The 21181-nt window shown below is 46.8% G+C and overlaps 1 protein-coding gene across 9 annotated transcripts in view; it reads left to right on the top strand.

Moving 5' to 3' along the window:
* The window catches only part of OGDH (oxoglutarate dehydrogenase), a 481925-nt gene that overhangs the window by 441977 nt on the left and 18767 nt on the right, over positions 1–21181 (top strand). For 8 of the 9 annotated variants that reach the window (XM_054558872.1, XM_054558877.2, XM_054558874.2 and 5 more), the window contains 5 exon segments: positions 5049–5203; positions 5673–5819; positions 6442–6532; positions 7227–7406; positions 12904–13032. In XM_054558872.1, coding sequence (XP_054414847.1) covers positions 5049–5203; positions 5673–5819; positions 6442–6532; positions 7227–7406; positions 12904–13032 — 702 coding nt within the window. 9 annotated transcript variants of the gene reach the window in all.

Genomic DNA, 21181 nt, shown 5'->3' with positions numbered 1-21181 from the left:
ATAGTTTCTAGTTCTGCCTACTAGCCACATGGTACTGTTGAGCACTTGAAATGTACAAAATATTTGAATGACTTTTTAAATGTTGAAAAGATAATGTTTGATACATCGGGTCAAATAAAATAGGAAAATTTCATGTGGGTTTACTAGAAAAACAAATTACATATGTGGCTCACATAATGTTTCTGTTGAATGTTGCTGATCTGTGAAGTTCTTATGTTGCCTGGACCCCCCACAAATGGCACCCCATATAGCTTCTCCAAGTGGCCCTACCCCGAAGTTATTTCACTGCTCATGTGTTCCACCCAGTTCCTTCAGTGTATTTTCTGTTACAACAGCCATCTGGTGATACCAGTCTGTGCTGAGAGCAGTCGCAGCACTAGTACCTTTTACCTCAGAGGAGTCCCCTGTGGGGAGCCTGGCAGCTTTTTTTTTTTTTTTTTTTTTTTTTTTTTGAGGCAGGGTCTCACTCTGTCACCCAGGTTGGAGGGCAGTGGCACAATCATAGCTCACTGCAGCCTCAACCTCTGGGATTAACCGATCCCCCTACTTCAGCCTCCTGAGTAACTGGGACTATAGGAGTGCACCACCATGCCTGGCTAATTTTTGTATTTTTTATAGAGATGAGATCTCACTGTGTTGCCCAGGCTGATCTTGAACTCCTGGAGTCAAGTGATCCTCTTGCCTTCGTCTCCCAAAATGCTGGGATTACAGGCATGAGCCACTGCTCCTGGCCCCAGCAGCTTATCCTTAAACATGCTCCCACATTGGAAAGCTCCCATGCAGTCACTGTCTCCATAGCACATCACAGTGTCACCTCTCAGGGGCCTCTTCAGCACCTTCCTTCTCAGAGAGCAGAATGAGGGGCGGAGGTATTGATGTCCCTATGGCTAACTTCCTCTCTGAATCTTGAATCCCAAGTAGTTCCGATTTCATCATACGAAGGGGGTGGAGGGCCTGAAGCACGTTGAAGGGCTGCCTCCCTTCCAGTCCAGTTGATGCCAGAGCCCTGGAGTTGGCTCTTGTTGTCTGAGATGGTTGGACCTGTACCCAGGAGTGTAAAGCTATACGCCCTCCTGGCCCCAGAGCGGCCCCAACTTAGAAGACTCCATTTTCACAACAGTTTACAGACATTTGCATAAACTTCTCATCACCCTGCCTGATGGTGATGCTTTATTTACATTTAATGTGTGTGTATGTTAGATTGGTGATATAATCAGACAGATCTTAAGCTATTGATCACGTGACGTGGTGGTCAATTTGTACCTTTTTCAAAAATTAGAGGAAATTCAACTTACTGGCTTCCTAAAAATTGTCTCATTAGAGGGAAAAACAAAGAATCAGCCCCTGAAACTTGCTGCCCTTTTCTCCTGGAGACAGGGCCAAGAACAGGGAAAACACAACATGATCTATTGGCCCGGTAACTACATCTCCAAGTTAATTGCTAAAGTAATGCTGATGTTGGAGAGATACTGATTTCTAGAGTTTTTAACCCAATAGTTTCTTCTGTCCAATAATGGAAATTCTGCCACTGTCAGGTGTAAAAGGGAGAGAGGAAAGGCATGGGCAGAGCCTGGGTAGCACAGTTCTGCCAGCTCTGTAATTGGAAACAGCAGTAGTGATGAAGGGAAGAGTCCTTCCCTCACAGCAGCCCTTGCCAGTGGGTCATTTGGGGTTGTGATGATGAAGAAGGGACAGATAGCCAGTTACTGGGTTTGCAACTCAGGCACGGACCACATCCAAAGAGGGTGGGTCTTCTTTGAAGGTTCTCATTAACAGCCACTCTGGGGTTGGCCATGTCTTCTTGAATGGGTTTCTGCAGAAATGTAGTTTCTTCTGCTGGTCAGTACATTGAGAACTATGGATCCCCAAGTGTCTGTAAAGGTGAGATGGGACAGTGCACTGATGTTGACTCTGAAGTTAGGGATTAGGGGGCCCACTACACCCTCTTCTTGTATTTTTTGTGCATCTAATTTAGAAGTTCCTAGTTTTATCTTAGATGTGATTAGAAAATATGGTTTGTGGGGCCGGGCATGGTGGCTCAAGCCTGTAATCCCAGCACTTTTGGGAGGCCGAGGCAGGCGAATCACGAGGTCAGGAGATCGAGACCATCCTGGCTAACACAGTGAAACCCCGTCTCTACTAAAAATACAAGAAAATTAGCCAGGCGTGGTGGCGGACACCTGTAGTCCCAACTACTTGGGAGGCTGAGCCAGGAGAATGGCGTGAACCCAGGAGGCAGAGCTTGCAATGAGCCGAGATTGTGCCACTGCACTCCAGCCTGGGCAACAGAGCAAGACTCCATCTCAAAAAAAAAAAAAGAACATATGGTTTGGGGTTGTCTTAGTCCATTTTGTATTGCTATAAAGTATAAAGGAATATCTGAGGTTGGATAATTTATAATGAAAAAGGGGTTATTTGGCTCACAATCTAATTGGGCATCTGCATTTGGTGAGGGCCTCAGGCTGCTTCCACTCCCAGTGGAAAGCAGAGGGGAGCCTGCTTGTGCAGAGATGACATGGTGGGAGGGGAAGCAAGAGAGAGAGTGGGGAGGTGCCAGGCTCTTTTTAGCAACCGACTCTTTCAAGAACTAATAGAGCAAGAACCCACTCACCTCTGAGTGAGGGCATTAATCTATTCATGAGGGATCTACCCTCGCAACCAAAACATCTCCCATGTGGCCCCACTTCCAACATTGGGGGTCAAATTTCAGCATGAGGTTTGTGGGGGAACAAACAGGGGTTAATAAAAATATCTTAAATAGCCGGGCGCGGTGGCTCACACCTGTAATCCCAGCACTTTGTGAGGCCGAGGCGGGCAGATCACGAGGTCAGGAGATTGAGACCATCCTGGCTAACACAGTGAAACCCCGTCTCTACTAAAAATACAAAAAAAAAAATTAGCCGGGCATGGTGGCATGCACCTGTAGTCCCAGCTACTCGGGAGGCTGAGGCAGGAGAATCGCTTGAACCCAGGAGGCGGTGGTTGTAGTGAGCTGGGATCGCACCACTGCACTCCAGTCTGGGCGACAGAGCGAGACTCCATCTCAAAAAAAAAAAAAGGCCAGGCGCGGTGGCTCACGCCTGTAATCCCAGCACTTTGGGAGGCTGAGGCAGGCGGATCACGAGGTCAGGAGATCAAGACCATCATGGCTAACATGGTGAAACCCTGTCTTTACTAAAAATACAAAAAATTAGCCAGGTGTGGTGGTGGGCACCTGTAGTCCCAGCTACTTGGGAGGCTGAGGCAGGAGAATGGTGTGAACCCAGGAGGCGGAGCTCGCAGTGAGCCGAGATTGTGCCACTGCACTCCAGCCCTGGTGACAGAGCAAGACTCCATCTCAAAAATAAATAAATTCATTAATTAATTAAAAAAAAAAAAAACTTTATATACTAGGGTCTTTCCCAGCAGCACTTTCTCTTTTAGTTCCTAGGCAAGATTTTTCTTCTGTTGATTTGGATAATAACTAGAGAATTGTGGTTGGCCATAATTTTGAGTTTAGGCAAAGTTTGCTTTGTTTCATGATCATGGAGCTTGTGTGCAGGGATAGCCCGCCCTCCTCTGCAAAGAACAGGGCTGGTCTCAGATTCAACACATCCTTTAACTGCTCATGCCAGCTGGTCTCATTGTCTGTTGTGAAAACCAAGTGGGGTCATGGATGAGAGCTGCTGATCAGGACCTAACACTCTTAAGTACTCTGGCAGCAGTGGCTGCTGTAAAGGCAGTTACAGGAGGCTTTGGGGGTCTGTGAAGTGTCTGTTGGCCCACATCAGGGCCTGTCTTCTTTTTATTCCATGCTGACTTGCAGTTTGCTCTCAGACTCTCATTCTGGTCCTCCAGGGCAGCTGTGCAGGTCGAGTTTTGGGCCTCTGCAGGAGTACCAGGATGAGGGCAGCCCGAGAGGGATTTCTTTTTGTTTTTGTTTTTGTTTTGAGATGGAGTCTCGCTCTGTCACCCAGGCTGGAGTACAGTGGCATGATCTTGGCTCACTGCAACCTCTGCCTCCCGGGTTCAAGCTATTCTCCTGCCTGAGCCTCCTGAGTAGCTGGGATAACAGGCACGTGCCACCACACCTGGCTAATTTTTGTATTTTTAGTAGAGACAGGGTTTCACCATATTGGTCAGGCTGGTCTCAAACTCCTGACCTTGTGATCTGCCTGCCTCAGCCTCCCAAAGTGCTGGGATTACAGGCGTGAGCCAACGCGCCTGGCCCCGAGATGGACTTCTAAGAGCCTGGTGCCTCCTCTCGCTCCTGGCACCTCTCCTCTTCCTGAATTCCTCCCTGCCGAGCTCTGCAGATCTGGGTGCTGCTTCCTCACCCAACTGTGCAGTGTGAACGTGGTGCAGGACGTCTTGATCTGCTCAGGATCCTGACTTTTGTCTTATGAGCAGTCTTGCTTCCTGAGGCAGAAGGACCATTTGACCCTAGGAGTTCAAGACCAGCCTGGGTAACATAGTGAGACCTCATCTCTCCAAAAAATTCAAAACATGAGGTAAGAAGATCACTTGAGCTCAAGAGGTTGAGGCTGCCACGGGCCCTGATAGCGCTACTGCACTCCCGCCTCGATGACAGAGAGAGACCCTGCCTCAAAAAAGTAAATAAATAAATAAATAATTTTTAAAACCTGCAAATCTTAAACAGCCATTGAGCCTATGACACCCTATGGGCATTTCCTGTCATGGGTGCTGGTACAGGTCTGACCTTGATGACAGCCTGTCTTCCCTGGGGAAGGACCCAGTTCCACAACTGTTGTGGTCTGTGCTTCTTGCCACAAAGGTAGCAGAGTAGAACTGGGGTTGTCCCTTGGAAGGCTAGGAGGTTCTCTGTGTACAAGTGACCCAGGTCCCTGAAGGAAGCACTTCATGACCCTATGAAGAGGGCTTCTGCCTGGCACCCACTCCATCCCATCTTCAGTCACACTTGACTGGGGTACATTTCAGAACAAGCCTCCTGCTCATCCCCTCCTTCTGGCCGAATGGGCAGTCGGCACTCTTCGTTCAGCCAGGCCTGGTTAGAAATCCCCTTGACTGTGTGTTTCTGTATGGAATAGATGGCCTACTGCCAGCATATTGGGGTGGAGTTCATGTTCATCAATGACCTGGAGCAGTGCCAGTGGATCCGGCAGAAGTTTGAGACCCCTGGGATCATGCAGTTCACAAATGAGGAGAAGCGGACCCTGCTGGCCAGGCTTGTGCGGTCCACCAGGTATGGGTCTGGCCCTGGGCCATGGGGTAGACATTCCCAGGGAAGCAGTGACCCTGTCTGTGTTGATTGGGCCTGTGTGCAGCCTGTTGGCTGAGGTGAGAGGGGGTTTGGGATGGTACAGGCAAAGCTCCAGCTGCACATGTGTGAAGAGACACCAGGCAGGTAGAGTCAGCCTTCAGAGCAACCTCTGCCTCCTGAATTCAAGCGATTCTCTTGCCTCAGCCTCCGGAGTAGCAGGGATTACAGAGGCACACCACCACGGCTGGCTAATTTTTATATTTTTAGTAAAGATGAGGTTTCACCATGTTGGCCAGGCTGGTCTCAAACTCCTGACCTCAGGTGATCCGCCCACCTCGGCCTCCCAAGGTGCTGGGATTACAGGTGTGAGCCTCCATGCCTGGCCAGAATCCCCTCTTTTTGGTCAGGAAGAGTGACATTGCCCTTCAAGGTGGCTTGGTTCCCTGTCCAGGTTTGAGGAGTTCCTACAGCGGAAGTGGTCCTCTGAGAAGCGCTTTGGTCTAGAAGGCTGCGAGGTACTGATCCCTGCCCTCAAGACCATCATCGACAAGTCTAGTGAGAATGGCGTGGACTACGTGATCATGGGCATGCCACACAGGTACGGCCAAGGGCGCGCCTAACCTGGTTTCTCACCACCCCTGTGGGCTGCGTAGGAGGCACCAGGTAAAGGCACTGAGAGAGCAGCTGTTTCCTCCTTGAGTGCCAGTTGTGAGTCTGGGCTCATCTGGTACCTGAGGGTGTATTGCTTTGCAGGGGATTCTCACATTGCCTGCCTCTGGAGGACTGCAAAGTCACGGTCACCTCCAAAGCCACATGTAGTTTCAGACTGGCATTTGGCCTTACAGTGCATCTTTATGAAAGTTAAACCCAAGTTCCCTTGTTGGGGTCTAACCTGGAGGGAAGGCTGCTTCCTGACATTGAAGGGGAGGCCAAGACTGTGAAAATAGGGAAGGTGTGGGGAGGGAGGAGGATAAGGAAGCCTCAGGCCCGTGGCATTGCTGCATCTTCTACCTTTGTGCTGCACACCGTGGCCTTGATTGCCCAGCACGGAGAGGCTCGGTTCCCACATTAGCTCCAGTTTTCAGCTATCCTTGGGCTGCAAACCGAGGAGGTGCTGTGTCCTGGGGGAGGGGGAGGGGGAGGGGATTATAACACCCTCATCTGCCATCTGGATGCCATGACCTCAGGCTCTGCTCACCCTGCTCGCCCATATGTTCCAGAGGGCGGCTGAACGTGCTTGCAAATGTCATCAGGAAGGAGCTGGAACAGATCTTCTGTCAATTCGATTCAAAGCTGGAGGCGGCTGATGAGGTGAGGCACCTGCATAGAGACACATCCAGCATAGCCCCAACTTACACAAAACCCCTGGCTCCACTTCTTTCTTAGAATGACTTCCGGGGGGTTGGTTCTTCTGTACCATTTGTGATTTGCCTTCCTTGTTGGAAGAATTTTAGTGTTGGAACAAAGGTGGCCAGTGGCCCACCTCCTGGTCAGAGGTCCAGCAGCCCCACTCTGAGTGCAGGGGTGTATCCCCTCTGGCTGAGGGACATTCTCCCTATGCCCTGGATGGGAATGATCCTGGGAAAAGGCCTCCATATCATTCTACGTTGGGTTCCTGGGAATAGAAATCCCATATAAGGCTGGGTGTGGTGGCTCACATCCATTACCCCAACACTTTGGGAGGCTGAGGCAGGCGGATCACGTGAGGTCGAGAGTTTGAGACCAGCCTGACCAACATGGAGAAACCCCATCTCTACTAAAAATACAAAATTAGCTGGGCGTGGTGGCACATGCCTGTAATCCCAGCTACTCGGGAGGCTGAGGCAGGAGAATCGCTTGAACCCAGAAAGTGGAGGTTGCAGTGAGCTGAGATCACGCCATTGCGCTCCAACCTGGGCAACAAGAGCGAAACTCCATCTCAAAAACAAAATCACGTATAAAAGGGCTCTTTTGGAGACTGAGCATCTCCTTGGCCAGGGTGCAAATTCACTGTTTACCCCATCAGGGCTCCGGAGATGTGAAGTACCACCTGGGCATGTATCACCGCAGGATCAATCGTGTCACCGACAGGAACATTACCCTTTCCCTGGTGGCCAACCCTTCCCACCTTGAGGCCGCTGACCCCGTGGTGATGGGCAAGACCAAAGCTGAACAGTTTTACTGTGGCGACACTGAAGGGAAGAAGGTAAGGCCCAGAGAGAGGCGTGCAAGGCAGATTGTCAAGGCCCCATGTTCCAGCATGGAGTTCCGCTCACCAACATAACCCAGAGCCCTGGGTGCATCTAGACTTTAAAAAAATATTTAAAGTTGGCCGGGCGCAGTGGCTCACGCCTATAATCCCAGCACTTTGGGAGGCCGAGGTGGGCAGATCACTTGAGTTCAGGAGTTGGAGACCAGCCTGACCAACATGGAGAAACCCCATCTCTACTAAAAATACAAAATTAGCCGGGCGTGGTGGCACGCGCCTGTAATCCCAGCTACTCAGGAGGCTGAGGCAGGAGAATCGCTTGAATCCGGGAGGTGGAGGTTGCAGTGAGCTGAGATCACGGCATTGCACTCCAGCCTGGGCAACAAGAGCGAAACTCTGTCTCAAAAAAAAAATATATATATATATATATATTTATTTATTTATTTATTTATTTATTTATTTAAAGTCAACTTTTAAAGAATAGCAATAGTAAAACAGTCCCGCTTACAGTGTTCCTTCTCCTGAAGTTGTAGTCGTCAGAACTATGTGGGAAGTTTGCTTTTGTCTTCACCAAATCTGTTAAGAAGCCAGGTTGCAGTTACTGTGAATGGACAGAGATATTTTCACTGAAAAGGAGGGGAGTCTGAGAGTCTCTGTAAGGAAAAAGTGTAGGTGAGCCTGAAGGAGAAATTGTAGAACTGAGACTTGTCAGGAGAGTCATGCTTGCTGTGATCAGAGGCGGGAGTTTACGGGCTGGTAGGAGACGGAGGAGGACACAGACTGCAGGCGGGTGGGGTCCTGCTTCACCATTTCTGATCATGTGACTGAGTGTTGGGGGTTGACTCGCCTGCCTGCTTGTGTAGAAATAGTCTCAACAGACTGTAACAGTTTGCCCTTATTTAACTTCAAGATAGAATCTTGTCTGACAAATTTTATATTTCCTATTAATGATGACCTAAAAACCAAATAATCAGAAAAAAATCAAATATTTGTAATGTCTTATGTATGGGTTCTGGGAAACATACAAAGAAGGCATCACCACTTTTCTCTCCAGAGCCTCCTGTTCTTTTTAGAAAAAAGGTCGTGTGTAAAGAAGCAAATAGCACATACACGGCATGATAGGAAACTGGAGTTAGCTGTGAAGAGCTTTGGAAGAGGTGTGCAGGGGTGTGTGGGCTAGAGTTGGACCAAGGATAGAAGGCAGACCCCTTAGTAGCAGAGCAGGTAATTGTCATTTTATTTGAGAAGTGGCAGGATTTAGGGAGGTGGGAAGGGAAGAATGTTTTCTGGAGATGAAAGGTAAGAGCAAAGATGTAGGGGGAATTGGGGACACAGAGCAGGGAGGGGCCAGCCTCCTAGTTGTGCCCTGGAAAGAGGTCAGGTCTATGTTAGAAGTGGAACCAATTGGCTGGGCGCGGTGGCTCACCCTGTAATCCCAGCACTTTGGGAGGCTGAGGCAGATGGATCACCTGAGGTCAGGAGTTCGAGACCATCCTGGCTAACACAGTGAAACCCCATCTCTACTAAAAATACAAAAAAAAAATTAGCCGGGCATGGTGGCACGCGCCTGTAGTCTCAGCTACTCAGGAGGCTGAGGCAGGAGAATTGCTTGAACCTGGGAGGCGGAGGTTGCAGTGAGCTGAGATCACGCCACTGCACTCCAGCCTGGGTGACAGAGGGAGACTCCTTCTCAAAGGAAAAAAAAAGAAAGAAGTGGAACCAATTATTAGTTTACCAGGTTCTATAATTTTAAATACTGTAAATCTACTACTGTCATGCTTACAGTGTTAGAGGAAGGGAAACTGTCATCATAGGTAATGGAGCCTGGGCTGGGGATGTGATTCCCGCATTGATCAATACTCACTGTAAAGAACGAGTCTGACCCACAGGGACGCAGAGGTCATCATTCCATGGCTTCAAGCTCATGGGCCAGGACAGTGTCATAGAAACTTCAACTAGATGCAAAGAGGCCTCAGCTCTGTTTGGGGAACCTGCAGCCCCCGCAGGCAGTAACAACAATGGGTGTCTGGGATGGCCTGGGCTAAGGCGAGATTGGCATGGGGAGACCAGCATTGTGATGACCAGAGCCTCTGGTATTTGCACCCTCCTTGGCTAGGACACTCGCCCAGGCATTTGGGCTGAGTAGTGGAATGAGATTACCGAAAACTTTGGGTGACTCCTACATTCATAGATTGTGGACAGAAATCCACTCTAGCAGTACTCACCTCATAATGCTGGAAATTTCCCAAAAAGGAATGAAATCATTAGAGTAAAAGTGATAGAGTATATTTTAAACTGCTACAGATGGTCACACTGATTGGTCCCTTCATGAGACGCCAGGACAGGAGAGGCTGGTTAGTCCCGATTAGCTCATAAGTCTGCATGTAGCTGAGTCCGAACTGTCAGTCCCTTTGTTTTCCACAAACAAAGGTTTGTCTACACAAACCTTGTTGTCACAAGTTTGCCCTTGCCCCAATGTGGATAGCTGCCAGGCCCTCTCTCTGAGCCTCCTCGTCACCTTGCCTTAAGCCCTCACATGTCCCCAGCAGGGTCAGTGTGGGTCATTGCAGGCTCAGCCATCTGCCTGTTCTTACTCCTCTTGACACCCATAGGACATGATTTGATTTCTGTTAAATCCAGAAACTCAGGGAGCTGAAGTGTGTGTTATGTAACTCTCAGCATTCGTGAAGAATTACATACTTTCTGTAAGTGCAGCTGAGGTCGTCCCATAACCTCATGCATGATTGTGAAACAGACCTGATTTGGCTCAGTGCTAATATGGCCTTTGGGATCTTTGTTCATGAAAGCATTTCCTCAGTGCAGCAATGCAACCTGCTGCAAAGGGAGAACCCGCTCCTGCCAGAGGTACGGCTCAGGCTGCCAGACACAAGGAGATTCCCCATGTGTCCTGGCTGTGATTTCAGCAGACAGTTACCACAGTGCAGTATGGCATGGTAATCGCAGTACAACATCACCAGGATGATCAAGAACAAATACCATGACAAGAGGAAGACTGACTACAGGTGCCCTGTCAGCAGAAGACAGACTGGACAGAAAAGTATCTGCAGGAAGAAACAACACACTATGGGGATCAGGAAAGCATGAAATGTCAGTGACTCAAAACCAATGGCTTTTACACTCAGGCAGCCTGGGCATCGTAGCAAAGCTGCACACCTCCAAGGGGGCCCGTAAGCAAACCAGATCCTTACGTCTACATGCTACTGTCCTAGTGAACACCTGCCACATCCACCAAAAGGCAGGACACCTGCAGTTCTGTTTTTAAAAATTCTGGGTTTTGTCCCTGACACACAAATCATGGGTCTTAACCAAGGATGACTCAGCACAGCGCTGAGGACCAGGGTAATCACAAGAACTCAGGGAGGTGCAGGTCAGTAGGCCCATAGGCTGAGGACACAGCAGGAGAGGGTGTGTTATATATCACCTTGGCTAGCCACAGCGTCCAATTTTTTTTGCTAAACACCCATCTAGATGGCATTTTGTAAAGATAAGATTAACGTTTAAACCAGTAGATTTTGAGTAAAGTAGAAGACCTTGCACAATGTGAGTGGGTTTCATCCGGTCAGTTCAAGGCCTTCGAGAAAAAACTGAGGTTCCCAGAAAAGAAGGAATTCTGCCTCCAGACAGCCTTCACACTTAAGCTGCAACATCAGCTCTGCCGTGGGTCTCCAGCCTGCCAGCCCGCCCTGCAGACTTTGCACTTGCCAGCCTGATTCCTTAAAAATCCATCTTTCTCAGCCAGGCACGATGACTCATATCTGTAATCCCAGCACTTTGGGAGGCTGAGGCAAGAGGATTGCTTGAACCCAGGAGTTTGAGACCAGCATGAGCAACATGGTGAAACCCCGTGTCTACAAAAAAATGCCAAAATTAGCCAGGCATGGTGGCATGTACTTGTATTCCCTGCTACTTGGGTGACTGAGGTGGGAAAATCACTTGAGCTTGGGAGGCAGAGGTTGCAGTGAGCTGAGATCGTGCCACTGCACTCCAGCCTGGGTGAGAGAGTGAGACCCTGCCTCAAAAAAAAAAAGAAAAAGAAGAAAGAAAGAAAATCATTCTCTCTCTCCCTCTTCCTCTTCACCCTGTCAGTTCTGTCTCTCTGGAGAGCTCTGACTAATACAAGAGTTTTAAAGAGGTATAGCCTGTGTATCCAAGGAGTAGAGGTGGTGGGCTTACATGATTGTGGCATTGGGGACACTGAGCAAATGCGGAAACATATCAAAGGCAGTGGGGATGGAGTGTCTTGCAGTTGTAGGAGATATTTATAGGTATGGAAGGAGGTGGCTAGAAAGTGTTGGATTAAAATTTGGAGGTATCAATACAAACTCATAGTTTTATTACATACACACACACACACACACACACACAGAAATAGCCATGTATATGTGCGCCTGCATATGCACACATATATTTTTTAGATCTATGCATAATGGGCCTAGAAATGATATCCTGGCAGTGATGAGCACACAAATACTGGTCTTAAATCCCATCCTCTACTGGAGGAAGCTGGCTTCTTAGAGAAACAGCTGATATTGTACAGGGCTGGACAGGGACAGCACAACATGGAAGCAAGGAGGTGCTCATAAATGAAAGAGACCTGTCCCTGTTCACAGGAAAGGGAGGCAGCTGGAAGGAGCTGCTCTCCATATCAACCTGGAACAGTGTGAGCATTAAAATAACTAACAATATTAATGAAACCTGTCGAATAAAATAGGAACTATGAGTACATATTAACACGAGTAAACAAACAAGGGAGAAGGGAAAGCTCTTCCTTGCGGAGAATGCCAACTAATAAATGCAGGAGTAACAGAAACTGGTGTTTGCCATCCATCAACCACCCAAGGGGCTGGTTCAGACGCAGTTGTCAATACTGCTGAGGCTGGGGTGGAGGTTTGAGGAGGAACAGGATATAAAGTTTCTTCTCACAAAATACTACCACTATTCTCATTGCCAAGGAAAACAATGGTGAGTGAAAGGGAGGATAGCAGACAGCAGCCTCCCAGGTGACCTGACCTGATGCAGTATGTCCTTCCCAAGTGGGGACCCAAGGTCTGTCAAGGGTGCAAAGACAAGAAGGATGAGGAGCTGCTCCAGGTTGGAGGAGCCGAACAGACCTGGCAAGCGATGCTGCCCTCCCATGTGGGGGTCTGGGGCAGATGGCTAAGCTAGTGCTGCCCTCCCGGAACAGAGGGTCCAGGTGGTCATGTTGGAGAGTGTCCTAGCGATGCATCAGGTCTACAGCTCTCTCAGTGCTGAGAACAGATGATGATGGCAGGGTGTGTTGGTGTTGAGCAGATATACCAAGGTGCTAGCATGTTGGGGATTTGGGGCCCTGTGGACTTTCCTGCTACTTTCTATGTTTGAAATTATCTCAAAACGTTATTTTTTGAAAAACAAATGATGCATTTCCTCTGTTTGCCTTGTGGACTTGGCAATCAGAACATTTTGGATTTGGGGTCTCCTTTGGTGTCTACAGGTCATGTCCATCCTGTTGCATGGAGACGCTGCATTTGCTGGCCAGGGCATTGTGTACGAGACCTTCCACCTCAGTGACCTGCCATCCTACACAACTCATGGCACCGTGCACGTGGTCGTCAACAACCAGGTACCTCACACCAGGCTGCGGCTTTGCTGCTCCCATCAGTCTTACTTAGAATGACATCTCTGAGTCATTTAGGACATTCACAGTTTTCTGATTATAAAAATACATCTGCTATTAAAAACCAGGTGCAGTGGCTCACGCCTGTAATCCTAGCACTTTGGGAAGCCAAGGCAGGAGGATTGCTTCAGCCCAAGAGTTTGAGACCAGTCTGGGCAACATAGTGAGACCCCCTTTCTCTGCAAAAAAAATTGAAAAATTAGCACTGGGTGGCCGGGCCCAGTGGCTCAGGCCTGTAATCCCAGCACTTTGGGAGGCCGAGGCAGGTGGATCACCTGAGGTCAGGAGTTCAAGCCTGGCCAACATGGTGAAACCCCATCTCTGCTAAAAATACAAAATTAGCCATGTGTGGTGGCACATGCCTGTGATCCCAGCTGCTTAGGAGGCTGAGGCAGGAGAATTGCTTGAACCTGAGACGTGAAGGTTATAGTGAGCCAAGATTGCGCCATTGCATTCCAGCCTGGGCAACAAGAGCAAAACTCCATTTCAAAAAAAAAAAGAAAAGAAAAAAAGTTAGCACCGGGCATGGTGGCCCACACATGTAATCCCAGCACTTTGGGAGGCCAAGGTGGGCAGATCACTTGAGGCCAGGAGTTCGAGACCAGCCTGGCCAACATGGAGAAACCTCATCTCTACTAAAAATACAAAGCTACCTGCTTGGTGGCGTGCACTTGTAATCCCAGCTGCTTGGGAGTCTGAGGCACAAGAATCACTTGAAACCCTTGAGGCGGAGGTTGCAGTGAGCCAAGATCACACCACTAAGCCTGGGCGACAGAGCAAGAGTCTGTCTAAAAAAAAAAAAAAAAAATTAGGCATGGTGGTGCATGCCTGTGGTCCTAGCTACTTGGGGGTTTGAGGTAGGAGGATCACTTGAACCTGGGAGGTTGAGGCTGCAGTGAGCCATGATCATGCCACTGCACTCTAGTCTGGGCAACAGAGTGAGACCCTGTCTTGAAAAAAATAAATAGGCTGGGCGTGGTGGCTCATGCTTGTAATCCCAGCACTTTGGGCGGCCGAGGCGGACGGATCATGAGGTCAAGAGATCGAGACCATCCTGGCTACCACAGTGAAACCCCGTCTCTACTAAAAATACAAAAAAATTAGGCGGGTGTGGTGGCGGGCACCTATAGTCCCAGCTACTTGGGAGGCTGAGGCAGGAGAATGGCGTGAACCTGGGAGGTGGAGCTTGCAGTAAGCTGAGATCACGCTACTGCACTCCAGCCTGGATGACAGAGCAAGACTCCATCTCAAAAATAAATAAATAAATAAATAAAAAAGAAAAAAATAGATTTTAATGCATTATTTTTAAGATGGCATTATTGTTTTAGATTTTTGTTTGTTTGTTTGAGACCAGTCTTGCCCCGTAGCTCACGCTGGAGTGTAGGGGCATGATGATAGCTCATTGCAGCCTTGAACTCATGGACTCAAGCAATCTTCCTGCCTCAGCCTCCCGAGTAGCAAGGACTATAGACGTGCACCACCACTCCTGACTAATTTTTTTTTTATTTTTTGTAGAGGCGGGATGTCACTCTGTTACCGAGGCTGCTCTTGAACTCCTGGCCTCAAGTGATCCTCCCACCTTGGTCTCCCAAAGCACTGGGATTGTAGGTGTGATCCACCATGCCGGACAAGAATATTTTCTTCTGGTTCCACAGGCATACAGATGGCCCATGCATGGGGACGTTCTCTTTCTTTAAGAAACTGGGTTCCATGTACACAGCTTTATATCCACTCTTATTTACCACATATTTGCTCATACCATTACATACCCTTTTAAAATAATTTTAATAGAAATATCTTATAACTTGTTTCATAAAATGGACTCTTAGGATTCTCATTTTTTATTTTCAGTAATGCTGTGATGAACATTCTCATGAATATTTCTGCCCAGGCCTGATACATATCACCTGTTAGGTTCTTCCACCAGCCATATCTAAGGGTTCCCCTCATCGATGTGTGTGAAGTTTCCATAACAGATATTCTAGTGCCTTTTAACTCTAGGTACTCTCCTAGGTACCAGGCAGAGCACAGGTGTGCTCCCTATCATCACAGACCTTATAGTTTAGTGCAGGGTCAGGGGGCTCATGGACAGTGCCATGAAGTGGGTGTGGGAGGTGTTCTGCAAGATACTGGGTTAGTCAGCAGACTAGTCACTGAGCATTTGACATTTAAATGGAAACTTCAAGGTCAGGTAGGCAAATATTGGGGAGCATCGGATCAAGTCAGGAGAGAGGTCCTAGTGTCTGAGGGAATGGACAAGGCCATCGCAGCTCATCATTAGTGCAAGAGAGAACTGCCATCAGCCAGCGCCTGAGGAAAGCTCCCAATGACATTGGGAGGCCATTGGAGAGACTGACGCAAGGAAGTGATGAGATACTGGTTGGTTATAAAGATGATTTGTTATAGTTTAGAATTGATTAGAGGAGGACAGAGAAACACATGCAGCTGTCTCAGCAAGAAGTGGAGAGAGAAAGGGAAAAATTTAAATTTAAATAAGTAAATATGCTCACTAAGTAGCAAACACTAAAGAGCTCAAAATTTAAGAGGTCAAATACTAAGAGAGGGTAAGAACATTATCCAGTGTAAATATAACACACAATATGGTAAAAGCTACCACTTACTGTCTACTGTGTCTCAGATGCTGAATTAGGTACTTTATGTATATTAATTTGTAGGGTAGTTACCCATGCGGTGAGTGGTACTATTCCCATTTTACAGAAGTGAAAATTGAGGAGCAGAGAGATTGAATAGCTTACTAGAGGAAATGATAAGAGTCAGTATTTGATCTGCTTTCTTTGAAAGAATAGTGTTAGAAGACCTGAAAAGTTCCCTGTACCAAGGGAACAGAGATGTCTAAAAAACCAACCTCACTACTGAACTGAGTTTTTTTCTTTTTTTTTTTTTTGAAACAGAGTCTTGCTCTGTCACCCAGGCTGGAGTGCAGTGGCGTGATCTTGGCTCACTGCAACCTCCGCCTCCCAGGTTCAAGCGATTCTCCTGCCTGTCTCCCGAGTAGCTGGGATTACAGGCACATACCACCACACCTGGCTAATTTTTGTATTTTTAGTAGAGGCGGGGTTTCACCATATTGGTCAGGGTGGTCATGAACTCGTGACCTCGTGATCCACCTGCCTCAGCCTCCTAAAGTGCTGGGATTAAAGGCGTGAGCCACCACTCCTGGCCTTTTTTCTATTTTTTTACTATGGTAAAATATACATAAAATTTACATTCTTAACTATTTTTAAGTGAACAGTTTAGTGGTATTAAATACATTCATAATATTGTGCAACCATCACCACCATCCATCTCCAAAACTGTTTCATCTCCAACAAAAATTCCATACCCATTCAACATGAACTCCGAGTCCCTGCTTCTCTGACCCCCAGCCCCTGGGAACCATCCACTCTACTTTCTGTCTCTATGATTTTGAGTACTCTAAGGACTTCATATAAATGGAATCGTAGTATTTGTGTTTTTGTGCCTGGGCTATTTCACTTAGCAGAATGTCCAAAAGGTCCATCCATGTTATAGCATGTGTTAGAATTTCCTACCTTTTTAAGGCTGAATAATATTCCACTCTATAAGTAGAATATATCACATTTTGCTTATTCATTTGTCAGTGGATACTTGGGTTACTTCCACATTTTCCTGTTATGAATAATGCTGCTATGATGCTATGAACATGTATGTCCATATATCTCTTTGACACCCTGCTTTCTTTTTTTTTTTTTTTCCTTTGAGACAGGTTCTTGCTCTGTCGCCCAGGCTGAAGTGCAGTGGTGTCATCATAGCTCACTGCAGCCTCCAACTCCTGGGCTCATGCAGTCCCCCCACCTCAGCTTCCAAAATAGCTGGAATTACAGGTGTGCACCACCATGCCCAGCTAATTTTTTTTTAATTTTCTTGTAGAGTTAGGGTCTCTCTATGTTGCCCAGGCTGCTCTTGAACTCCTGGGCTCAAGCAATTCTCCCTCTCAGGCCTCTCAAAGTGCTGGGATTACAGGCATGAGCCACTGTGCCTGACTGAAATCCTGCTTTCCGTTCTTTGGAGTATATATCCAGAAGTGGAGTGGAATTGCTACATCACATGATAGTTCTATTTTTAACTTTTTGAGTAACTGCTTATTAGTTCTAATTTTCTTTCTTTCTTTTTTTTTTTTTTGAGGATTCTTTCTGGATGGACAGTCATGTGACTTCAAATAGAGAAAGTTATTTCCTTCCTTTCCAATCCACATGTATCTGTGCTTTGTATTTTCTTTTTTCTTATTGCACTGGCTAGGACCTCAGCACAGTGTCAAAGTGGATAAAAACGGACATCCTTTTCTTGTTTCCAATTTTTGGAAGAAAGTGTTTAGTATTTGATCGTTAAGTATGATGTCAGCTGTAGCTTTTTTGTAGATGTCCCTTACCATGGCTAGGGGAGTTCCCTTCTGTCTCTAATCTGTGGACAGTATATATAATGAATGGATGCTTATTTTTGTCAGTGCTCTTCTGCATCCATTGAGATGACCATATAGTTTGCTAATGATGAAGTACATTGATTTTCAAATGTGGAATTTTTGTCTTATGTTCATGAGGGGTATTGATCTTTTGTTGTAATGCCTTTGTCTGGTTTTGGTATCAGGGTAATGCTGGCCTCATGAAATGTAAAGAGGAGGTTCCTCTTCTGTATTCTGAATGAGTTTCTGTATAATTAATATTATTCCCTTCTTAAATGATTGGTAGAATCCACCACTGAAAGACTTCTGGGCTTACAGTTTTCTTTGTGGGAAGGTTTTTCTTTTCTTTTTCTTTTTTTTTTTTTTTTTTTTGAGACGGAGTCTTGCTCTGTCACCCAGGCTGTAGTGCAATGGCATGATCTTGGCTCACTGCAGCCTCCACCTCCTGGGTTCAAGGATTCTCCTGCTTCAGCCTCCTGAGTAGCTGAGACTACAGGCGCCTGCCACCACGCCCAGCTAATTTTTGTTATTTTTAGTAAAGACAGATTTCACTATGTTGGTCAGGCTAGTCTCAAACTCCTGACCTCAGGTGATCCACCTGCCTCAGCCTCCCAAAGTGCTGGGATTACAGGCATGAGCCACCACACCCGGCCATATTTTCTTTGTCTAGTTTTCAGAAGTTTGATGTATCTTGGCATGAATTTCTTTGGGATTTGTTTGGGATATGCTCATGTTTTAAAAAAAATTATTTTTTATTTTTTATTTTTTATTTTTTTTCTGAGATGGAGTCTAGCTCTGTCACCCAGGCTGGAGTGCAGTGGAGTGATGTTGGCTCACTGCAACCTCCACCTCCCAGGTTCAAGCGATTCTCCTGCCTCAGCCTCCTGAGTAGCCGGGACTACAGGCACTTGCCACCACCCCTGGCTGATTTTTGTCTTTTTAGTACAGACAGAGTTTCACCATGTTGGCCAGATTGGTCTTGAACTCCTGAGCTCAAGAGATCCGCCTGCGTTGGCCTCCCAAAGTGCTGGGATTACAGGCATGAGCCACCATGCCCAGCCAAAAAAAAAGAATTTTTTTTTTTTTTAAATTTTTAGACAGGGTCTTAACTCTGTTGCCCAGACTGGGGTGCCCGGGCACAATCTAGACTCACTGCAGCCTCCACCTCCGAGGCTCAAGCAATCCTCCCACTTCAGCCTCCTCAGTAGCTGGGACTATGGGCATGCACCACCACACCTGGCTAATTTTTATGTTTTTTTTGTAGAGACAGGGTTTCACTGTGTTGACCATGTTGACTGGTCTTGAACTCCTGAGTTCAAGTGATCCACCCTCCTCAGCCTCCCAAAGTGCTTGGGATTACAGGCGTGAGTCACCACACCCACCTGCTCAACTTTTTTAAATTGTATTTTTTAATAGCTTTATTAAATATAGTTCACTTATCATGTAATTTACCCCTTTAACAAGTCTGCAATTAAGTGGTTTTTAGTATATTTATAAATACGTGCAACTATCACAGTTGATTTTAGAGCGTTCATCACCTTAAGGAAAAACCTTGCATCCCTTAGTTATCTTACTCCTACCCCTCCATCCTCCCAAGCCCTAAGCAACCACTAATCTACTTTCTGTCTCTATAGATGTATTTATTCTGAAAAGTTCATATTAATTGAATCATACAATATGTGCCCTATATCAGTTGGCGAACATTTAGATTGTTTCCACTTTTGGGCTATTATAAATAATGCTGCTGTGGGCTGGGCACGGTGGCTCACACCTGTAATCCCAGCACTTTGGGAGGCTGAGGCAGGTGGATCATCTGAGGTCAGGAGTTTGAGACCAGCCTGGCCAACATGATGAAACCCCGTCTCTACTAAAAATACAAAAATTAGTCAGGTGTGGTGGCCCGTGCCTGTAATCCCAGCTACCCTCGAAGCTGCGGCAGGAGAATCGCTTGAACCCGGGAGGCGGAGATTGCGGTGAGCCGAGATCGCGCCATTGCACCACAGCCTGGGTGCAGAGCAAGACTCTGTCTCAAAAAATAAAGAAATAAAATAATGCTGCTGTGAACATCTATGTACAAGTGTTTATATATACTTTTTTTTTTTTTTTTTGAGATGGAGTCTCGCTCTGTTGCCCAGGCTGGAGTGTACTGGTGCAATCTCGGCTCACTGCAAGCTCCGCCTCCCGGGTTCACGCAATTCTCCTGCCTCAGCCTCCCAAGTAGCTGGGACTACAGGTACCCACCACCATGCCCAGCTAATTTTTTGTATTTTTAGTAGAGACGGGGTTTCACCCCGTTAACCAGGATGGTCTCGATCTCCTGACCTCGTGATCCGCCAGCCTCAGCCTCCCAAAGTGCTGGGATTACAGGTGTGAGCCACCACGCCAGGCCTTATATGTACATTTTTTGTTGTTGTTTATTTTTTGTGCCACCTACACTCCTCTCTGTGGCCCAGGCTGGAGTGCAAGTGGCATGATCTCAGCTCACCGCAACCTCCACTTCCCAGGTTCAAATGATTCTAGTGCCTGAACCTCCCGAGTAGCTGGGACTACAGGTGTGCACTACCATGCCTGGCTAATTTTTGTATTTTTAGTAGAGACGGGGTTTCGCCTTGTTGGCCAGGCTGGTCTCGAACTCCTGGCCTTAGGTGATCTACCTGCCTCAGCCTCCCAAGGTGCTGTTATTACAGGCATGAGCCACTGTGCCCAGCCTGTGTCTACATATGTTTGAATTCCTTTTCGGGTATATATCTAGGAGTAGAATTGCTAGATCATGTGGTATCTCTGCGTTCAACTTTTTGTGGCAATCTCAGACTGTTTCAAAGTGGCTGTGCCATTTTTACATTCCCACTGGAAATATATCAGGGTTCCTTTTTTTTTTTTTTTTTTTTTTTTTTTTTGAGACAGGGTCTTACTCCATCACCCACGCTGGAGTGTGGTGGTACAGTCTTAGCTCACTGCAACTTCTGCCTCCCAGGTTGTAGCGATTCTTCTGCCTCAGCTTCCCAAGTAGCTGGGATTACAGGCATGTACCACCACTCCCAGCTAATTTTTTTTTCTTTTTTTTTTTTTTTTTTGGTAGCAACAGGGTTTTGCCATGTTGCCCAGGCTGGTCTTGAACTCTTGACCTCAAGTTATCCACCTGCCTCAGCCTCCCAGAATGTTGAGATTACACACATGAGCCACTGCACCCCCTGCTAGGATTCCAGTTTTTTCATGTCCTCATCAACTCTTGTTATTGTCTGTTTTATTCTAGCCATCCTAGAAGGTGTGAGGTGATATCTCATTTTGGTTTTAATTTACATTTCCCTAATGACTAATGATGTGTGTGTCTTTTCATTTGCTTATTGGCTATTTGTATATCTTTGGGGAAATTTCTATTCAGATCCTCTGCCTTTTTTTTGACTGGATTGTCTTTTTATTGTTGAGTTGTAAGAGTTCTTTATATATTCTGGATATGAGCCCTGTATCCGATGATTTGCAAATATGGGACAATTTTGGCGTCCTTGGAAGCACAAAAGTTTTATTTTTTATCAAGCATAATTTATCTGTTTTTTCTTTTGTTGCTTGTGATTTTTGGTGTCATATCCAAGAAGGCTTTGCCGAACCCAAGGTCACAAAGTTTTACCTCCTATGCTTTCTTCTGAGTCTTATAGTTTT

The sequence above is a fragment of the Pongo abelii genome, chromosome 6 (assembly GCF_028885655.2).
Source record: "Pongo abelii isolate AG06213 chromosome 6, NHGRI_mPonAbe1-v2.0_pri, whole genome shotgun sequence".
Taxonomy (NCBI): Eukaryota; Metazoa; Chordata; class Mammalia; order Primates; family Hominidae; genus Pongo; species Pongo abelii.
Note: the sequence above shows the minus strand (reverse complement) of the source record. Positions and strands in the feature narration are given on the sequence as shown.